Genomic DNA, 19,265 nt, shown 5'->3' with positions numbered 1-19,265 from the left:
ATGACGCCCGTCGCAGCCGTTACGCACGCACGCTGCGCCGCCAGTTTGGGCCGCACGTTCCCGAAAACCCGAGGACGAGGGTCCTGGTGTGGGAATGTAGGCGTCCACTGTGAATGCCTGTATGCTTCGGATTCCATGCCGCCCGAACCCCTGCCTAGAACCGCTCAGTCCCTTTTAGAGCGTCACTCTCATCGTGCATCGGAATGGCACGGGCGTTTGTGTCGAGGTTTTAGTGTGAATTTACAAGGGACGGACTGCGAGTGGCTCAGGCACGGCTGCGGGCGCTCCGAGACGGGGAGAAGGAAGTCCGCGGCTCGGACCGCCCCCGGGGGCGGGGAAGTGCTGTCACGAGCCCGTCACGGGGCACCGGCCAGGGGCGGGGTTCTGGTGACGCGCCCTCGGACGTCAGAGGGGTCTGCGAGGTTTCTCTGTCCCCCGGGTTTCAGATCCGTTCGTCGCACCCTCGGGGAGTGGGTGTGGGTGGTGCACGTCCGGCCCGGGGCTGACCCGAGCCGCGCCGGGACGCTGGCGAACCTGTCTCGAGCCCCGGGTGGTTCGCCTCTCATGGCGAGGTTCTGGGTCTGCGCGGTCGCGGCCGTCTTCTCGCTGGCGTTTCTGATTTTGCACTCCTGTTACTGCGGCCCTCCAGTGAGTCCGGTGACTGGGGGCGAGGGCGAGGGCGAGGGGGGCGGCGTTGGGGGGCGACGACATTACCCTGGAAGTGAGCGTTTGCACCGTGTCCTCTTCCTTACTTCCTCTTTTTCCCACCCCCGCGCGCACACACCCCTCCCCCTATTCCTAAGTAATTTCGGGATCTGAACGGCGGTCGTTTTAATGTTCTGTAGAAATGATTCTTGGGGAACCTGGGTATGCGTTGTCAGTGTTTTGTTTGTAAAAAAAAAAATTCGTGCTGAATCCCGATTTTCCACCCTTTAAGATGTTCAGGAACTTTGTTTTTGTAAATCGCTGGACCACTGAGAAACCTCTTTACCGACTGGACCTGGACTGGCCGAAGTACTCCGAAATGTTCACTGGGACACCGTTCTGCGTTGCAGTTGATTCACCCAACGGGTTGGTTTATGTAGCCCAAGTAAGTAAGACAAGACCCTGGCGCAGTGGTTTCAGTTAAGACCGCGAGCATCTCCCTTTTGTCACCACACGTACTTGCCGCAAACGTGGGATTTGTTTTCAGTCACCATTTTTGAAAGTGTGATGTTAATATTTGGCGTGGAGGATGGTTTTGAAACATTACTAAAAATTCTCAGTTAAGTCTTACTTTTTACAGCCACCCACCCACCCCTCCCCTGCCAATGTTAAGATTACTTTTCCTTAAAGCCGATGCCGTCTAAGCAGTTATTTTTGTATGCCTCTAGAGAGGGGATAACATCCCAAAGATGTTAGTGTTGTCAGAGGACGGACATTTACTGCGAGCCTGGAATTACACAGTTGACACACCTCATGGCATGTTTGCAGCCAGCACACCATACGAACAAACTGTCTGGATCACGGATGTAGGAAGTGGTATGTGTAGCAATGTTTCTTACACTCTGTCGCTAGAAATCACATCTGTGCCCGCGTGCTTGCTCTCCACTCAAAAATCCGAATTGCTGAATAGAATCCTACTCTAGCTCTAAACAGTCCAGTGCTTCTTCATGAACCCACTTTCCAAAAATCTTTCATTTGCCCTCTGCAGAATCAAGAAACTTAAAAGGGCAGCTCTGATTGTTAGCGGGTTTTCTTCTTGTTTCCCAAAGGATTTTTCCATTTCCAACCATGGGCTGCTCTCCCCGTTGAGATGACTAATGCGGTGGTATGAACACAGGCAGGATGGCACTCACCAAAGTTGCATGGAAGACTGGGAACCTGACCGCTACGGTTTGCTTTCAAATGCGATACTGCTAAGATAGCAAGACTCCTTGATTGCCCCAAAGTGCAAACATTTGCAGAAATTGGTGTCGAGGTTTTGAAATCCCACTGACGGCAGCATGTCTGGGAACATGTCTGCATGCAAATATTTTTAGTAGCAGATGCTGAAAAGCAAAGTTGAGTTTATAACTTCGGGGGATTTTGCAGAGAAGCAGTTTACAGGTGTTATGACTCTGGACACAGCAGTGCCAGAGATAGCCTGGCATTACCTTAGGCTATCAGACAGATACGGGCAGATAAGAACAAGCTTTCTAATAATCCTTAGCCCAGCTAAATGTACAACTTAAACGAAATCTGTTTGCTCCTGTCTGGCTAATTCTAGTCACTCTCATTAATTTTTTTTAATGAATGAGGTTTCAGGGGAATTCTACTGCTAAAGACCTTTAGTTTTTACTTCATTCCATCTGTTTTAGTCCTGGTTGACCAGAGAAACAAATTCAGAGCCACTCCTATGTGTGTAAAAGAGAGCTTTATATAAAAGAGCAATGGTATATCGAGAAAACACTCCATCCCAGTCCAGATCAAGTCCATAAGTCCGATTCTAGTCTAGAAATTCCTCTTTAAACTCACACAGCACATGCAATGATGCCAAATGCAGGAAGTGCACAGGCCGGTGGGTGAAAATTCTTGTGGATCCAATGGCAGTGGAAGCATCTCCAAGGCTCTGGCTGCCCTCAGCGTGACTCCATGTGGCTTCTCAACAGGAATGTGTAGCAGAGTGATTGTGTCCTGGGAGGAAGAAAGGAAGTTCCCAGAATCCTCATGAGAAGGCCATGCCCACAAGGAGGCATCAGGATGTGACCTGATTGACAGGCTAGACTCCACCCCTCCTTTCTTAATATCCTCAAGTTGACACCAGGTTATGTAATTATCACACCATCCATGTGATTTTATTTTTTAATGAAAGACTTCCCTTGAATTCCAGATTTGAAAGAACAAGGATCTGTTCCATTCCTTTCTATTTTTCAAAGAATATGCTCCCAACAATAGAAAGGGTGACCATTTTAAAAACCATTCTTTATGTTGATTAGCCTTTGCTAATTCTTGAGAACATTGAGATTATCTTTTTAAAAATAATGCTCTTTTTTATTCTACAAACATTAGCTAAACCCCAAAGCCAAGCATAATAAATGTATTTTCATGATAACACATACCATTCAATTTATCTATTTTTGAGGCTTGTGACAAGACCTTATTTTAAAAAATAGCTCAAAGGACACAAGATTACCATCTTAGCTTTCTGCTTTTACTAAAATAAATCAGTGTGTGTACTACACTATGAAAAAGGCCTCCCCAAATCAGGGGTTCCACAGAAGGTAGAACCTGAGTCCAGAGTCTGTGGGTAGGTGGGCATTCAGGAGGGGGGGGGTGCTTGGTCACCATGCCTGAGATGTGGCTACAGGCCCCTGTTACCCACAAGGGACAGATTTCAAAACAAACTGTCATCTATTCCCTCCGACTCAAGGCGACTCTGTAAGGAAGGGTCGAATTGCCCTGTGGGTTTCTCAGACTAACCCTTTAGAGAGTAGAAAGCCTTATCTTTGTCCTGGTGGTTTTGAACTACTGACCTGGAGGTTAGCAGCCCAATTCCATAACCACTGTGCCACCAGGGCTCCTAGCTCAGGGACAAGGCATTTATAAAAAGCTGATTCGGTTTAAGTAGGTTTGGAACCACACACCTGTTGCCTAGCTGTGGCGGGTATGACGAGAGAGCACTGTCCTGGCGTTACAGGGTTGTAGGCTGTTCTCTTCATAGTGGGAGCATGCCACATTTTTCTCCCACGGTAGCCCCCATTAGAAAGCTCTGTCAGGCAATTGGCTTTTTGAAATTGCTTCTAATCAGTAATTTGTTCTTGTATGCCTTCAGAGTGATTTCTACTAACTTCTTATTACTTTCCCCTATTTATTAGTATTTGTCTTTATACTTTGGTTTGTAAGATCATTTTAACAGAATGAGCTTTTAATGTGAGAAGATAGTAGTGATTTAGAAAGCTCATTTTCTAAGGTAAGAAAAAGTAGTTGAAATTTCAATTTATTTTAAGCTACACTTTTTAAATTTATTTTTTTGATTTAATTAAGTAGTTAAAAGTCATCTGCATCTTGGAGAACATGACCTACTGAAATTCAAGATCAGTGTTCCACCAGTTGAACTAACCATTTTTCACACATGCATTGGTAGTCTTGCGTTGCTTTGGTGTGCTTATGCAAGATCATGAGATTCAAGAAGAAAATGATTTCACATCATTTCTTGACATCATTGGATTTCTCGAAAGCTCACTGCCATCAAGTCAGTTCTGAGTCACAGGCCATAGGACAGAGTAGAACCCCTCTGTGAATTTCGGAGACTGTAACTCGATAATGGAATAGAAAGCCCTGCATTTCCTCCCTCAGAGCTGCGGGTAGTTTTGAACTGCTGAGCTTGCAGTGAGCAGCCCCACACATAACTATGCACCACCAGGGCTCTGGATTTCTATATATTTTCTTGCTCATGTAATTTGAAGTTTACTTATTCTGAAAGTAGCTAAGACTTCAATTCATGGACAAATGACTATACCTAATGAAGAGCCTCTATTGCTTGCTAAGTCTAACATTTAATTATCTAAGCTTAGCAACTACTTATTACTGTTGACTCCTATCTGCTTTTTATTACTAGCTCCCTGGTGATAGAGTGGCACCATGGAGCTAGTAGTAATGGTTGGCAGTTCAGAAGCACCAGCAGCTCCGAGGGAGAAAGACTGGGCTTTTTACTCCTGTAAACAGTATGGTCTCATGAACCCACAGGAGAAGGGCACTGTGAGTTGGCATGGGCTTGAAGGCAGTGACATTGGTTTTTTTTAAATCTGGAAAAATAGCAATGTTTGTACAGTAGTTAACATTTGTGCACGTCTGCTTTCACAGGATCCTTTGGTCATACTGTTAAAAAGTACAATTCATTCGGTGACCTTGTCCAAATCTTGGGCACCCCAGGCATAAAGGGCACAGACTTGAATCCCCTGCAGTTTGACAACCCCGCAGAACTGTACGTTGAGGACACGGGCGAGATTTACATTGTGGATGGAGACGGCGGGCTGAATAACAGACTGTTGAAGCTGTCCCCAGGTACACGGCCTGACCTGGCACTCTAAGAACATCTTAAGTCGCGTTTAGAATTCGAAGCTGCGTATAAAAGGCTCAGACGCATGCCTAGAAGTGAGCTAGAGAGTAAATTCTTGGGATGGCCAACCATAAATGAGTCTGAGTATAGGCCTGGTTATTCTCCACCAGAATACGTAGGCCTGTTTACTCTTCATTCAGGTGTCTCCTCCAAAGTCAAGTGGCGGCGTGGGCATTGACAGTGGGCTGGAGAGCAGTGGGTATTCTGTGCAGTTGGAGCAGTAGGACACGGCTTGAGGAGGGAATTGGTTCTTGAACTCCAGTGCTTTGGTAGGGAGAGCAAGGGTGTGAGGGGAGCGCTCCTGGAGAACTAGGTCAGAGGGCCTCATCGTTAGCCTGGCTTCTAGGAAAGGAGTTGGCCATATGTTATTTGAACAGTAGAAACGATGATTAGGGATTTATTTGAAAGCTTATCTAAGGGTTTGAAAGGCTATTTCTGCTCACAAAGAATGTTAGGTTTTTCATTTAAACACGAAGGTGCTGGAGGCGGAGGTTATAAGCTACAGTGCAACATCAGGAACTAGTTGGAGAGGGCTCACGCACCTGGAGGCTGTGCAGTTCGTTTATCACCCAGTAACTGACGTTTGGTTCGTAGCACTGACAGTAGGTGGGGGTGAAGAAAAAAGCAAGAAGCCAAATTCTTGGATGAAACACATTTTTTAATTTAAGAAACATTGGATTTACTTAATTTGACAGTGACAACAACCCCTACCCCCCCCCCCCACACACACACATACCCCTTTTCCCTTTGTTAAAAATACTGTGTTACTAAAAGTTTATGTAGCCAGTTAGGCAACCTCAGAGCCCCTCAAGAATGGATGAGTGACCGTGGCCTGTTTCTAGTGGGTCAACATTCTACGTGTGTTGTGCTGGTTTCCTCTCCTTATCTCCTAGTGTCGCTTCCTGCTTGAGATTCGGCGTTGAACTCTTGCCCTTAACCAGCTGGTGTTGTGTGGCAGCACTCTCTCATGGGTCTGCTTGCATTTTGTGTGCTGGGCTGCTTTTCTGCTCAAAAGTGACCTTGGGATAGTTTTGGCTTAAGGTTTAAAAAGTGTTAGAAGATAGTCCAGAGTTTGAGTTTTGTTTACATTTTTTCACACTCTGTCTGGGCTGATCTGTGTGATTCCAGTCACACCAGTCAGTGGGGGGATCCAGGTACTCTCTAGTTCTCTAGTCTCGATGTAGTTGCGGTGGTGGCTGGTGTAGGCTGTCAACTTCGAAGACGTGTTTCTTCTCTGAGCTCTTGGTCACCTTCTGACTCTTTGGCGCCAGATGAGTATAGACTAATAGATGTCTGCTCCAAAGCGTTGGGGCCTCCGATCCTACTCACGTCACTAGGGTGCAGAGCATAAACTCTGTGACCCCAGCTGACTGAACTGTCCTATGAGACTGGTCGTAAGCTTCCAAATTTAGTTGTCATGTTTGGTTCAGCTCAGTCTGACAGTATCAGTAGTGTCTTCAGTGAATCTATTTCTTTTCTGTATTTATATACATATCTGTATTTACACACATATGTAGACAGCTGTACCTATGTGTGTATACCCACACCTATTCTTATCTATATATGATCCTACTCTCAATTTTTGGTCATTGTTAGTGTTGCTGTCTTATACCAGAGGTCTTCAAACATTTCATGGTAATTGCCTCTTATGAAAAGAAACTGTGCCTGGATTTCAATTTCCTTCTTTTGCACCCAAGTAAACTCATACCAACTTACTGTAAAGTGTCTGAACAAGAGCTAGTGTGAGGTACTCAAAAGGCTGGCATCGGTTTGAAAGGAGCTCCTATGAGACCAACATGAGTTCTGTTCAAATGAACGCAAAGCAGACATCAAACTGGTGGAGAAGCTTGGGGAAAGGAATGGGGAAATTATATGAGGAAATGCCCCAGAGCAATCATCAGCTTACAAATGGAGAGCTCATTGTAAGGCAGGAGAGATGCTTTTGAAGACCACCCACATCAGTGTACAAGGAAGTGATCTTGTTCATCCGCTAATTGAAGAGGACATACAATGACCAGTGGCAACTCCCGCCAACACCTTAGACATCGCATCTCCACGGACTCAGCTCACACAAGTCTAACTGGGAAATGTGAACCTTTCTGCCCAGTGGGTACCAAAACGGTTGCACCCAGAGCAGCTGCTGAGCAGAGTTTTCATGGGGATTTTTGACAAGTAGAATGATGAGCTGAAGCATTTCTTGGGGAACGTGCGGCAGGAGATGACCCACGGCCTGACCGGTAGGATCCCAGAGAGAGCGTGGTCAAAGCAAAGACCGACAAGGGGCGATGTGGTCAAACAAGGGGCGACGCGGTCAAACGAGGGGTAATGCGGTCCAACGAGGGGCGATGCGGTCAAACGAGGGGCGACGCGGTCCAACAAGGGGCGATGCGGTCCAACGAGGGGCGATGCGGTCCATCAAGGAGCGATGCGGTCCATCAAGGGGCGACGCGGTCCAAGAGAAGTGATGGTGGCAGGAGCTTTGTGATGACCCTCAAGGCATTTTGCTGGTGGCCCTCCCGGAGGGCCAAAGAATGACAACATTCGTGATCTGTGAGACGGTTTGGAGAAAGTTAGCCGCAGCGTGGGCAGAAAATACCCAGGGAAGCTCCGCCAGACGGCCCTTCTATACCCCAGCAACGTTCCTGCTGCTCATGCCTCTCCTCACGCATTGCTCCATGGACGTGGAGCGATTTTGTGACGGTTTCCATGGGAAATTCTTGGGCATCTACCACACAGTCCTGATTTGATGCCTTCTGACTTCTTTTGTTTCTGAATCTTAAAGCACCCTTAAAAGACACCCGTTTTTTTCTTCAGTCAATAATCTAAAAGACACTGTGTTAACATGGTTAAATTCCCTGGACCCCTAGTTCTCTAGATAGAGCCAGTGGTTAATATCATCACTTACTTGAACTTGATGGAGCTTATATTGAAGAAGTTTATATTTAAAACTTTTAATATTTAAAATCCATTTTCCCCTAGACTTTGAGAACCCTTCATATAGGTTCAGTTCTTTAGGACAGGCCTCGTAGAAACAACTCAATGTAGGAAACAGGTTGACTAGGGAGTCATTAGGTGCTGTCAGGCTGATTTCAGCCCCCAGCATGCCCCCGTGCCGGAGCGGAGCTCCTCCCTGGGCTCTCTGGGCTGGGGCTCGGTTTTCTCCAGAAGCAGATTGCCAGGGCCTGCTTTCACCTGGAGAGCCACAGGGCGCATTCGAACTGCCAGCCTTTTGCTATCGGCCAAATTTTTAAGCCATTGCACCAGGAGGCAAACAGTGAAACAATTTTTATCACACGAAAGGTGATAGCAAATAAGAGAAAGTTATAAAGAAAACCAGTTTAAAGGTGAGGATGTTCTGAAACTTAAATTGAATAATTTTAAGACAGTAATGAAAAACAGGACGTGGCAATAATAATTGGAGAAGCAGATGCATTGCTAAAGCAGAGAAGGTTTGTGTGTGTGTGTGTGTGTGTGTGTGTGTGTGTGAGAGAGAGAGAGAGAGAGAGAGAGAGAAAGGCCTAAGAATTCAGGCAGTGAGTTTGTAGGCAGGATGCCAGGAAGGCATAGCCTACGGGGAGTGTCATCAAGGAATGTTTTTATAGCTTCTGTCACAAATGCATGAGGCATATCACATGATGTTCTGACCAAATCTGTTTACCTTTCCAGATTTCATGATGCTCTGGCTGCATGGTGAAAGTGGCACAGGGCCCACTCACTTCAACATACCTCACAGTGTGACCCTCGACTCTACTGGCCGGGTAACAAAGTACTACTGTCTTATGTGGAACAGTGGGTCGGAACCTGTGTGTGCACTTGGGGTCGGGTGGACGTGTCTGGTGGATCTTGGTCCCCTGTGGGCCGGTGGCCATGGGTGTGTTCTAGTGAGTAGGTCTCTTTGGGTCTGACTGGACGGCTCCTGGAGCACAGACACACGCACGATTAGAAATCGTGCAGAGGAGCACTATATATCTAGAATGGACACAATAGGTATCCTGTACCTCGGGGTTGATTTTGCTGGGCTGCGGCACAAATGGCTAAGCCCGTGATTGCTGATTGAAAGGGTGACCCTTTCCACCTGCCCCGAGGTACCTCAGAAGAAAGGCCATGTGACCTACTCCTGAGAGGGGCCAGCCAGGAAGACCTGTGGCACACAAAGAGCCACCGGGAGTCCGCATGGACTCAGGCTCCTGTTTTTAAATCCTCAAAAGGGTAAAAGGAACAAATAGGGATTCGAACATGCAGTTACTTGGGTGGGGAGGGGGCATGACTAACAAATTAGCCATCTGGTAGAAAACTGTACTGGAAGTGCTTGAATGTATTTTCAAGTCTGGGTAAAGGCTGTGTTGATCAAAAGAAGGGAAGTGAGTGAGGTTGATGTTTGGTGGCTTGAAAAAGCAGCAGCAAAGCAGACCCTAGCCACGCAGCCACGACCACCTCGGGAGAGTGAGCCATTGCTTGATTTTCCATCCCGCCCTGCCCCGCCCCCCCACCACCTTGTCACTCACTTTTTGGGATCTACTATAAATATTGCTTCTCTGGGGTCACACTCCTGCATCCGTGCCCCGCTGTCAGTGCAGCTGTGACAGAATTACCACAAGTGGGGGCTTTCATATGCAGAAATCTCTTTCCTGATCAGGAGACTAGAAGTCCAGGCAGAGTGCAGGCTCCAGGAGCAGCTTTTCTGTCAGTTCTGGGGCGGATCTGGCATAAGCTTCTCTAGCCGGCCACCCTTGGGGTTTCTGGGCCTCTATCTTCTTTGGACAGTGCAAGGTTTTCCTGTGTCTGCTTTTTGTCTCTGCTTACTCTGCATTTTATGCCTCAGAAATAATTAGCTTAAGACACACCGTGTACTGACATGGATTCACTAACACCTAACAGAGACTCTGTTCCCAATGGGGTTATAGCTGCTGGTGCAGGGGTTATAGGAGCGTGAGTCAAAAGACATTACTGTAAAACCATAGAGACCCATAGGAACAGAAACCTCGAAATGTGAAGCTGTTGCTTCTCAACATATCCCTCCTTTAGGCCCATACATTTGAAAGAGTGGCTGTTTGATTAACTGACCAGCTTACAAACGTAATCATGGCAGAAACCTTAGCCCAGCCTCCTAATAAGCCTGTTGATCGCTCTTCCCTGGACCAGCACCTCCACCTTCTTGAACTGGGTGGTCTTTTTCTTCACCCCACCTCGCGGAGAAGACCGTGTGAAGGGCCACAGGAAGGTATTTGCTTCTTTGAAGCGTTTCCCAACAGTCCAGATCTCATGGAGCAGATCCTCCGTGCAGGTGAGGCCGCATTCTCCCCAGAGATGCTGCCATCGAAGTGTTACCTGAAAGTCAGGGCAAGACGCTTCTTGGTGATGTGCCATGCCACGCTTGTAGATCAGCTCATTCACGGACACCAGCTGCGGGGACCCATGCCCTGCGTGGTTCCACCGTCCTCCGCATGTTCCCTGAAGCCTTGCTCCGCTTCCCAAAGGAGCCACTGAACACCGGCGAAGGCGGAGAAGCTGCAACACTTTCCAACCTGAGGGCTCACGCCATTGATACCTCTGATCCTGATGACAGCCGCCGGCGCGGGCTCTCCAGGTTCACGTCGAGGCTGCCAGCTCTTCTCGCCATGCGAGCCATTGGGATTCTGTGACGCCCTCCGCGGCCGCCGGCTTGAAAACGAAGGACACCCATACGCCTTTGAAGGCAGAGTTTCCAGCTCCTTCCCAAAGAAGGCTGCGCCCCTTGATTCCGGCCGCTTCCGAGTGTCAGATCGGGCCCTCCAGGGACTCAAATCTGCGCTCTGGAAATGTTTCCTGAGTGTTGGGAATAAAAAAGTCTGCAGGGGTAAGATGAGGCTGAAGGGCGGGCGAGGGACGGTTTCCCAACGAAAACCTCCTGGGACTGGCCTCCAAGAATGAGCAGGTGCCTGTGGTGGGGGAAACAAAAGTCCCTTAGCACCGCTTTCCTGGCCCTTTTCTCACCTCTGCAGCAATCTGATGTCTCAAAACCTTCTTCTCCCTAAGTCCTTAGGATCATCCGTACAGGAGCCCTGGTGCTGCAGTCAGTTGCACACTGGGCTGGTACCTACAAGATCAGCAGTTCAAAACCACCAGCCGCACAGTAAAAGAACAATTAAGCTTTCTATTTCCGCAAATAGTGTCCGAAACTCAACAGGGGCAGTGCTATCCAGCCATATAGGGTCGTTCCAAGTCGGAGTGGAGTTTGTTTGGTTTTGTTTTTTCAGTGCTTTGTATCATCCTGTGCCCTTCAAGAAAATCTTCCATGGTTTCCCCTTTGAGATCTCAGAAAGGAGGAACTGACCGCTGCTTTGCATTTAACTGGCCCATCAGTTCCCCTCGGAAGCCACTTTTGTGATTGCACCCCTTTATTTGAACCTCATGAGACTAAGACAGGTGGGCTTTGAGTGGGTTTCAAAAAGCTCATGGAAAAATTCCATTTTCTTTGATTCCATTCTTCTACCCACTTCCTGAAGCCCCCGTGCCTGAGAAGAATCCGCTGGCGCTGTTCACTGATCACAAAGACTGGGCTAACCGTGCCTTGTGGTGGTAAACCTGTGCAGATATACACTGGACTTCTAGTAGCAGCCCTTTCCCTTGCTTTAGCTTCATATTTTTGGGGGGTGGGGTTGGGGCCACAATTCAATCCTTAACACTTCCCACCCCAAAATTGGATATTTATGTTTTGTTCCACTCTCCTATGATAGCCTATCCTTTTCCTTTACAGTGCCTGTCATGCTACCATAGACACATTTGATTAGCCTATCTGTTGCCCCGGTAGACAGGAGGTTGTGAGGACACACACTGAGTCTGTTTTCAAGCCCAGCACGTGCTTGTGTTTGTCCGATGATCACAGATCTTACAGGAAGGTGGAGAGCAGTGGCCGCAGGCTCTCTTGTTGCATGCTAGTAGCTATTAAATTCATGTCTGCTTCGGATTCTGTGTCCAGCAAGCATTCTCTGGATGATGTAATCGTCACATGTTCTTGGCCTTTTTATTGTTTTATAACTTGGAAAATCTGCTCTGGACAGAAAGGGACTGTAGGAACTTTACACATAAACTGGAAACTAGCAAGTTGGGGTGGTTTCACAGTACTATTGGGAGCTGAGTTAATTGCATACCTCTTGGGATAATGAGATGTGGTGGTGACACAGTGGGTTGTGTTATGTTGCTTATCACAAGGTTGAGTGGTTCAAACCCACCAGCTGCTCCTCAGGAGAAAGATGAGGCTGTCTGCTCTCCCATACAGATTATCCTAGAAACCCTGCATGCGTTTCTGTGCTGTTGCAAAAATGGCACAGGGACTGTTCTGGCTTTGGCAGGGAGTAGAACCCAGCTGTCACCAGCCTCTGGCCAATTCCCACCTGATTGGTCAGACCTACTAGCCCCCTGGTTGTATGATTGGTCCAGTGTTTGCGTGCTTCATGAGTCTGTGCAGCCCAGCTCAGCCCAGCCGTGGTTCATTTAGATTGTGGCTCATCTCTTCAGCTAGCTGGTTCGCCTTCCTGAACCTGAGTTTCCTTAGCTGAACATGGGCCTCCTACCACCTTCTTGGGTCCTCTAAAATTAGATGCTTAAATGTGCCATGATCAAATACATATGAAATCAACATGCATTCTCTCAGCCGGTTTTTCTTTTCTTCCCATCTTACTACAGGGTGGCTCTTTCTCAACTGACAGTTTTCCGTGTGTTTCTCAGGTGTGGGTTGCCGACCGAGGAAATAAAAGAATCCAGATGTTTGATAAAGTCACCGGGGAGTGGCTAGGCATGTGGGATGATTGCTTCACAGAAGAGGGGCCGTCTTCAGTCAGGTGAGGATGGCTTTTTTGTTTAAAAAGCATGTGTAATGCTGTTGATATGACTTAGTTTGGGGGATGGTTAAGTTGGGGTTTTAAATCATTAGTGTTTGTTTTAAGCAGGGGGCAAAAGGGAGAATGGGCAAGAAACAAGATTGCGTAATGGGGACATTAATGGTATCTTGGGTCTCAGGCGAAATGAAGACATTTAAACTCCCAGTACGCTCGGCTAGTACGCTACTGCCTCTACCTTCCAGATCACGTTTGATTTTCACTCTCTTCAAAAATTTACCAAAGTCTAATGCATGGTCCCATACCCAGTTTAACACCATGACTTCACTTAGAGCACCAATTAGGGTAAAAGCCAAAACAAAACACCAAACCAAGTGCACTGCCATTAGTCGGTTTCGACTCAGCAACCTATGGAACACAGTAGAACTGCTCTTTGGTGTTTCTGAGAGAGAGTGTCCAACTCTGTGGGAGCAGACAGCCTCATCTCTCTCCCCTGGAGTTGGTGAGTATGAACAATCCACCTCAGTTAGTTGGCGGCTTGACACTTCATCCCCTGCATTCCCAGGTTCCCTTCTGGCACTGCTATTTTAAAAGTTCAACAGTTCAAACTGTAACTCAGGAGCGCACGTAAAGATCTGCAGCGTCAGAAACCCACGAGGCAGTTCTACACTGTCCTGTGAGGTTCACTCTGCATTGGAGTCTACTTGATGGCAGTGAGTTTCATTTTGGATGTTAAACCTTGGCTGTGCGCCCATCACAGCACATACAGTCCCTACTTAGATTAGCTCGATTCTCCTGTATGAGCCATCCAGCAAGGAGCATATTTGTGTCTCAATATAGGGGATAGACCTGTTCAGAAAATAAGCATCGAAGTTTCTGTCCCAGCCATTTATTGTTTAAGATGTCTGCCTTCTCAGGTTTACTGCCGATGGGAAGTACGTGTTTTTCGCCCAGCTAAATCTCAGCCGCCTCTCCTTTGTGGCCGCACCCCCAGCAGGAAGCGTGGGCCGCTGCTCTGTGGTCAGCACCATCCAGCTTGCGGATCAGGTTTCGCCCCACCTCGTGGACGTGGACAGGAAGACGGGAGCCATCTATGTAGCAGAGATTGGAGCCAAACAAGTACAAAAATATGTCCCTTTGAGTAGCTCTTCCTCTTCCCTGGGCTCCTAGTTTTTCTTTGCCTGGACATCGATCTTTCTTCGTGGAAGCTCCAATTCTCATGTCCAACGCAAGAATACATTCCTCTGTTTTTACCAGAGTTCATATTAGAAAGGTTTATTTTTTATATTGGGATGAGTCAGATTTTGCTGCTGCTCTTGATAATTCATTTTACATCTAAGTGCATAGGAAAATATGATAAAGCAAGAAATATAATTCTAGGAAATATATCCAGTGTAAGGACGGATGGAAGTCGTGACTTAGTTTCCTGGGAAATCCAGAATGAATGTGAGCCTGGAGGATGTTTTCTTGAATTCCACGGGGAGTACTGCTGACCTCACAACCTGAGCACTCTTTAGAAGGCAAACACTGAGAGATTAGAGGCAGGTGTGCTCATTATTTTAAATACTAAATTTGAGATTCATAAATGGAAAGACGAGGGCTCCTCTGCCTTTAGATTGGCTTTTAATCCAACGCAGAGAAACAGTTGTAAGTTTACTGTGATCTTTGGCCTTTTTTCCTTCCCTTTTAATAGTCCAACTTTATGTTGGGCTTTGAGCTTTAAGATACTGAATATCACCTTTTAAATGAAATGAAAAAGCATCTAAGCACTTTATTGAAAGATTTTTACAAATAATTGTATTTTTAAATATATATTAGAAAACCTCAAATATGGGGCCTCTGTGTTTCCTCGTTTCTTTGTTTACCAGCAACGCCATTCCTTCACAGCATTGTCTACCTCTAAGAAGTGTTAGGATAATTTTTATATGGAAGTGTGTGCCAAACATTCCCTCCCCGAAACCCCCGAGTCTGAGGATTGGGTCCCAATTAAAACAGTTTTCTGGTTGGTTCTAGTATATTCCAGGTTGTGGTGAAACATTTGAGATCGTTCTTTGCCTTTCATTCCACCAGCCTCCCACCTGATTCCAGATTTCAGTAAATTCAAGCTGATTTCCCCGCCATCATCCATTATTGACGGAGTCTTTTCCTATTCCTGGGCACTCCCACTGCCTTGAGAGCTTGGATCATATCTTTTTAAAATTATTTTGGATTTACTACATATGTAATTCCATATATATCAATCACGTAAAATAGAATTGTACAGTTGCTACCAGGCAGTTTCCAAACATTTGGATCATACCTTAATGTGACTCCGAAGGCCAACCTGCCAACAGGATATCCTGTGCTGCACCCCGAGGCGAATTATATCAACATTGTGCCTGTGATCCAGCTGCGTTATAGTGAAATTCACCTCTAGGTTTCCTGGGGTCCTTGCCTCAGTACAGTGGGAATGTACTTCCTCCTCCACACAATGCTGTGGAGATCATACCTGGACATATTTAGCTGAAGGTACCACAGAGGTATTTTATTAACAAAGGTTCTTTGAAATGTGCTACCTACCTGACACCGGCTTATCTGGTTTGCCTTACTTTTGCTATTCCTTTAGCCAAACATAGCTTCGCAAACATTAGACAGTTGAGTTCATCAAGTAAGTTTATTTACCCAAAGGAGAGTGCTGTGAGGTCTTTTGGTTGTCAGCCGGGTTGATAAGTGCCAGTGTCTCTTTTTCAGAATGTAGGCTAGGTAAACTGATTTTGTCATTGCTGAAATGTTTTATGTAACTAGTTAGCACCAAAGTTTTAATGAAAGTTGCTGAAGATACGGTTTAAGTTGCTGAAAGTGATCATTACGCAATGTAACACAGTAGTTTACTTTCTTGGGATTGACTGAGGATATTTTTTTTTAATAAAAAATTCTGTGGAAAGAAGCATCATTTTCTGGCTTCCCAGTTCTGTCAGTATGGCACATGAGCCACACACTCTGAGGGCTCTTTCGAACAAGCCGGCCTTAGTGTGCAGGTAGCTGGGTTGAAGGATTCTGGTGAGGGAAAGATCCCCCTGGGACAGCACCCCACCCCCGCCCCACGCATTTGTCCTGAGCCTGGGCCTCAGTGATCCAGGATCCAATTCTTGGGACATCTCAGCTCATCAGGCTGAGTGAGCCCAGCATGAGCCGCCACCACTGCCGCAATCAACGATAGACCCACCCCACCCCACCCCCAGACCAGGGTTCCACACTAGGAGTTGCTAGGCTGCACTGCCGAGACACACGCAGCTGTGGCGGGACCCCCTACAGCAGCTGCCCACTTGTGGGACCCCACCAAGAGAGAAGTTTCCCTTTCCTGCACTTCCCACCTCCCCACGTGGCAACGATCTGCCCTTGGGCTCCAGTCCCTCCCTCCTTTGACCCATGGCCCCAGGAACTGACCTGCAATTCATTGGTGCCTGGCTGGGCAACCTGCACTAGGGACGATCCACCCCCATTGCTGCCTGGGACCTCGCCACCAGCACCCTCGTTTGCCTACCTGCTCCTGTCAGCTTCCTTCCCACTCCCAGCATGGGAGACTGCTGCAGCGCATTCTCAGCCACTGGTGCTGGGCACTTCCTGCCAGCATGAGCCTGTTGGCTGGGGTCCATCCTACTTGTATCCACAACCCTGCATTTACGCCGTAGCCACTTCAGCCTGACCCGCACCACTGCGGGGCCCAGTGCCATTCACAGCGTCGGTGGCCTGGAGGGCAAAGCCTGCCCGCCCAAGCGAGTTCCCAGTGTGGAGGGCTGCCACCACCACCCTCTGTTTCCCGATGAAACTACTGCTGTCCGGTCCTGGCTCTGCCCATACCACTTCAGAACCCTGCATCGTTCACAGTGCTGGCGGCCTGAACAATACGCATTCCTGCCTACTAAGAAGGCTAAAGACATGGCTTTGAGTTTCCCACCAGAGGCGTCTTTGTCTACTCTGGCCGGCCCATGCCACTGTTGTGCACTGCAGGGTACCCAACACTGGCAGCTCCGAGCACTAAGCCTGCCTGCCACAGCCCATTACTCCCAGTGCAGAGGGCTGGTGCCATTGCCCTGTTTCCCGCCTGAACCACTACTGTCCGTTCCCAGGCTGGTGCAGGAGGCTCACTGCTGAGGTGTGTCTCCTGCCGGTGTAGCCTCTGCCTACCGGCTTAACTCTGCAAGCCTGACGGGACCTGGGGAGTATATGCTTGATCTGAAAAGCATTTTCCCCCATACATAGATCGCCTGGTTCTGGAGCCCTAGTTCAACACCACTTCCTGTGGCAGTGAGACCTTCCCCACCTCCGCCTTCTATTAGGCATCTTTAGAAATTGGAGGGGAAAGAAGGGGGTGAAATTTTGTTTTTATTTTTTCTTCTCTTTCATTATAACCTTTTTCTCCTCTTTTATGCTTTTCCTTTTCTCATTTCTTTTCCTCCATTTTTTAATTATTATACAAGAAAAAAGGCTTCTAAGTGTGCCCTGACAGACCAGGTCAAAGCAGCCTAGGGGCATTCATTGAGGCTCCATCCCACACTCCAGTCACTATAACTTCTCACCACTGTTGGCCACTAAGCCATCGAGGAACTCTGCCTACATGGCAGTCAGACCCACCTCTATAGTAGGTCATAGGCACCCCCCTGAAAGCATCCTTAATAGTGACACAGAGAAGGGCCCCCGACCTTCAAGAAACATGAGGCCTACAAAAGAATAGAAAAAAAAATCAACAGACCACAACACTCCCAACAAAAAAACTGGAGACAAAACACAATAGCAGAATTAACGTCTCTCATAGAAGAATCAGACAGGGATCTGTCACAGAAGGAAATATTCAGAGGTCTGCTCAGTAATACAGGATTTGAGGGAAGCAACGCAGAATGAAGATGCAGTGATAGAGGAGATGAAGTCCACACACCAAAGGCAATTATAGGAGCTAACAGAGGAGGTAGCAGAAACCACACACAAGGCCACAGAATTTACTATTAGGTTTGAGGAGGCAGAGGACCGTGTCAGTGATCTCAAGGACACTCAGACCTAAGCAAGCGGGAAAAACAGGAAAACTAAAGAGGCAGAAGATAACTTGAGATCAATGGCAGATGCTATGAAGAGGAATAATATTCAAATAATTAGTCTACTGGAGCACAACACACCACACAAGTTGACAGCCAAGATAGTGAAGGAATTTCTGGAAGAAAACTTTCCCACCCTAACGAGTGAGAATCAGGCACTCCTACAGGAAGCCGAAAGGACACCAGCTAGATTAGACCCCAAGAAGAACACACCAAAGCATATAATAGTAAAAATATCAAACTTCAAGGAGAAAGAGAAAATTTTAAGGGCAGCAAGAGAAAGGAAGACAGTCACATACAAAGAAGCTCAGGTAAGAATATTCTCAGACCTATCAGCAGGTACCATGAAGAGGAGAGAGTGGAGCAACATCTTCCAAAAGCTGAAAGAAGAAAAATAAAGCCTCCCCCAAAATCTTTACCCTATCAAGTTATACATTTAGATGGGGAGATAAGGGTGTTCTAGGACAAGGAAAGACTCACAAAGAATATTCTGCAAGACACCCGACCCTGTGGAATAAACTGACTGACTGACAGTGGCCAGGGGATCAACCTCCACCAAGTACAAGCAGGAGACTACCATTTAGCTCAACTCCATCCAGAAGCCAGTATGCCAACAGCAATTACCAGGACAACAGGGTCTCAGAGGGAAAAGAAGACAAGATAGAAACTCTCCACTCAACCACAGCACACTGATATGAAGGGAGATAGGAAAACACCCCAAACAGAAGACAGGGTATGATAACTATGAATCCACAGATTGTGATAATCACTCTGAAATCCAATAGACTCAATTCATATATTAAAAGAAAAAGGCTGGAGGACTAGCTCAGAAAACATAGTCCATCTGTTGCCCGCAAGAGACACACCTTAAGTACACAGACAAAAATAAGCTAAAACTAAAGGCTGGTGGGAAGTATATCAAGCAAATGGCAACTTAAAAACAGCAAGTTTGGCAATCTTAATCGACAAAATGAACCTCAAGGTTCAAACCATAAAAAGACACGAGGGCTCAGTAAACCAAGAGCCAGTTTGCATATTGAATAATTACACACCCACCAATGGTGCGGCAAATTACATCAAAGTATTAAAAACAATTTTTTAAATCACAATTCAACAATCATAGTAGGTGACTTTAACACTGCTATCAGAGAAAGATCACTGGGAAAGAAGCTCAGCGAAGAAGCTATAGAGTTAAACAATGTAATTAGGCAACTGGGCTTGATACTTATAGAGCTTTGCAGCCAAACAAAATAAAATTCACATTCTTCTCAAGCCCCCATGGATCATTTTCAAGAATAG

At 46.9% G+C, this 19,265-nt stretch overlaps 1 protein-coding gene across 2 annotated transcripts; it reads left to right on the top strand.

Moving 5' to 3' along the window:
- Window positions 1–370: 370 nt before the first annotated feature.
- On the top strand, window positions 371–15,829 carry NHLRC3 (NHL repeat containing 3). Of its 2 annotated transcripts, XM_075562897.1 has the most exons (7): window positions 376–648; window positions 938–1,090; window positions 1,374–1,521; window positions 4,825–5,025; window positions 8,747–8,838; window positions 12,788–12,900; window positions 13,815–15,829. In XM_075562897.1, exons 1-7 carry the CDS (start codon window positions 565–567, stop codon window positions 14,065–14,067), a joined length of 1,044 nt encoding a protein of 347 aa, XP_075419012.1. In that variant the 5' UTR covers window positions 376–564; the 3' UTR covers window positions 14,068–15,829. The 2 variants fall into 2 exon arrangements, with proteins under 2 accessions (XP_075419013.1, XP_075419012.1); XM_075562898.1 differs by lacking the exon at window positions 4,825–5,025 and having other exon boundaries at window positions 371–648.
- Window positions 15,830–19,265: the final 3,436 nt, after the last annotated feature.

This window comes from Tenrec ecaudatus, chromosome 11 (genome assembly GCF_050624435.1).
Source record: "Tenrec ecaudatus isolate mTenEca1 chromosome 11, mTenEca1.hap1, whole genome shotgun sequence".
In the NCBI taxonomy this organism is placed as follows: Eukaryota; Metazoa; Chordata; class Mammalia; order Afrosoricida; family Tenrecidae; genus Tenrec; species Tenrec ecaudatus.
The sequence above is the reverse complement of the archived record's forward strand: the minus strand, read 5'-3'. Positions and strand labels throughout refer to the sequence as shown.

Excerpts from the sequence above, each read along its gene's own strand:
- NHLRC3 (XM_075562897.1), top strand. The coding sequence starts at position 565 with ATGGCGAGGTTCTGGGTCTGCGCGGTCGCGGCCGTCTTCTCGCTGGCG. Across the intron at positions 1,522-4,824 it reads GATCACGGATGTAGGAAGTG|GATCCTTTGGTCATACTGTT; the intron begins GTATGTGTAGCA and ends CTGCTTTCACAG. Across the intron at positions 12,901-13,814 it reads GAGGGGCCGTCTTCAGTCAG|GTTTACTGCCGATGGGAAGT; the intron begins GTGAGGATGGCT and ends CTGCCTTCTCAG.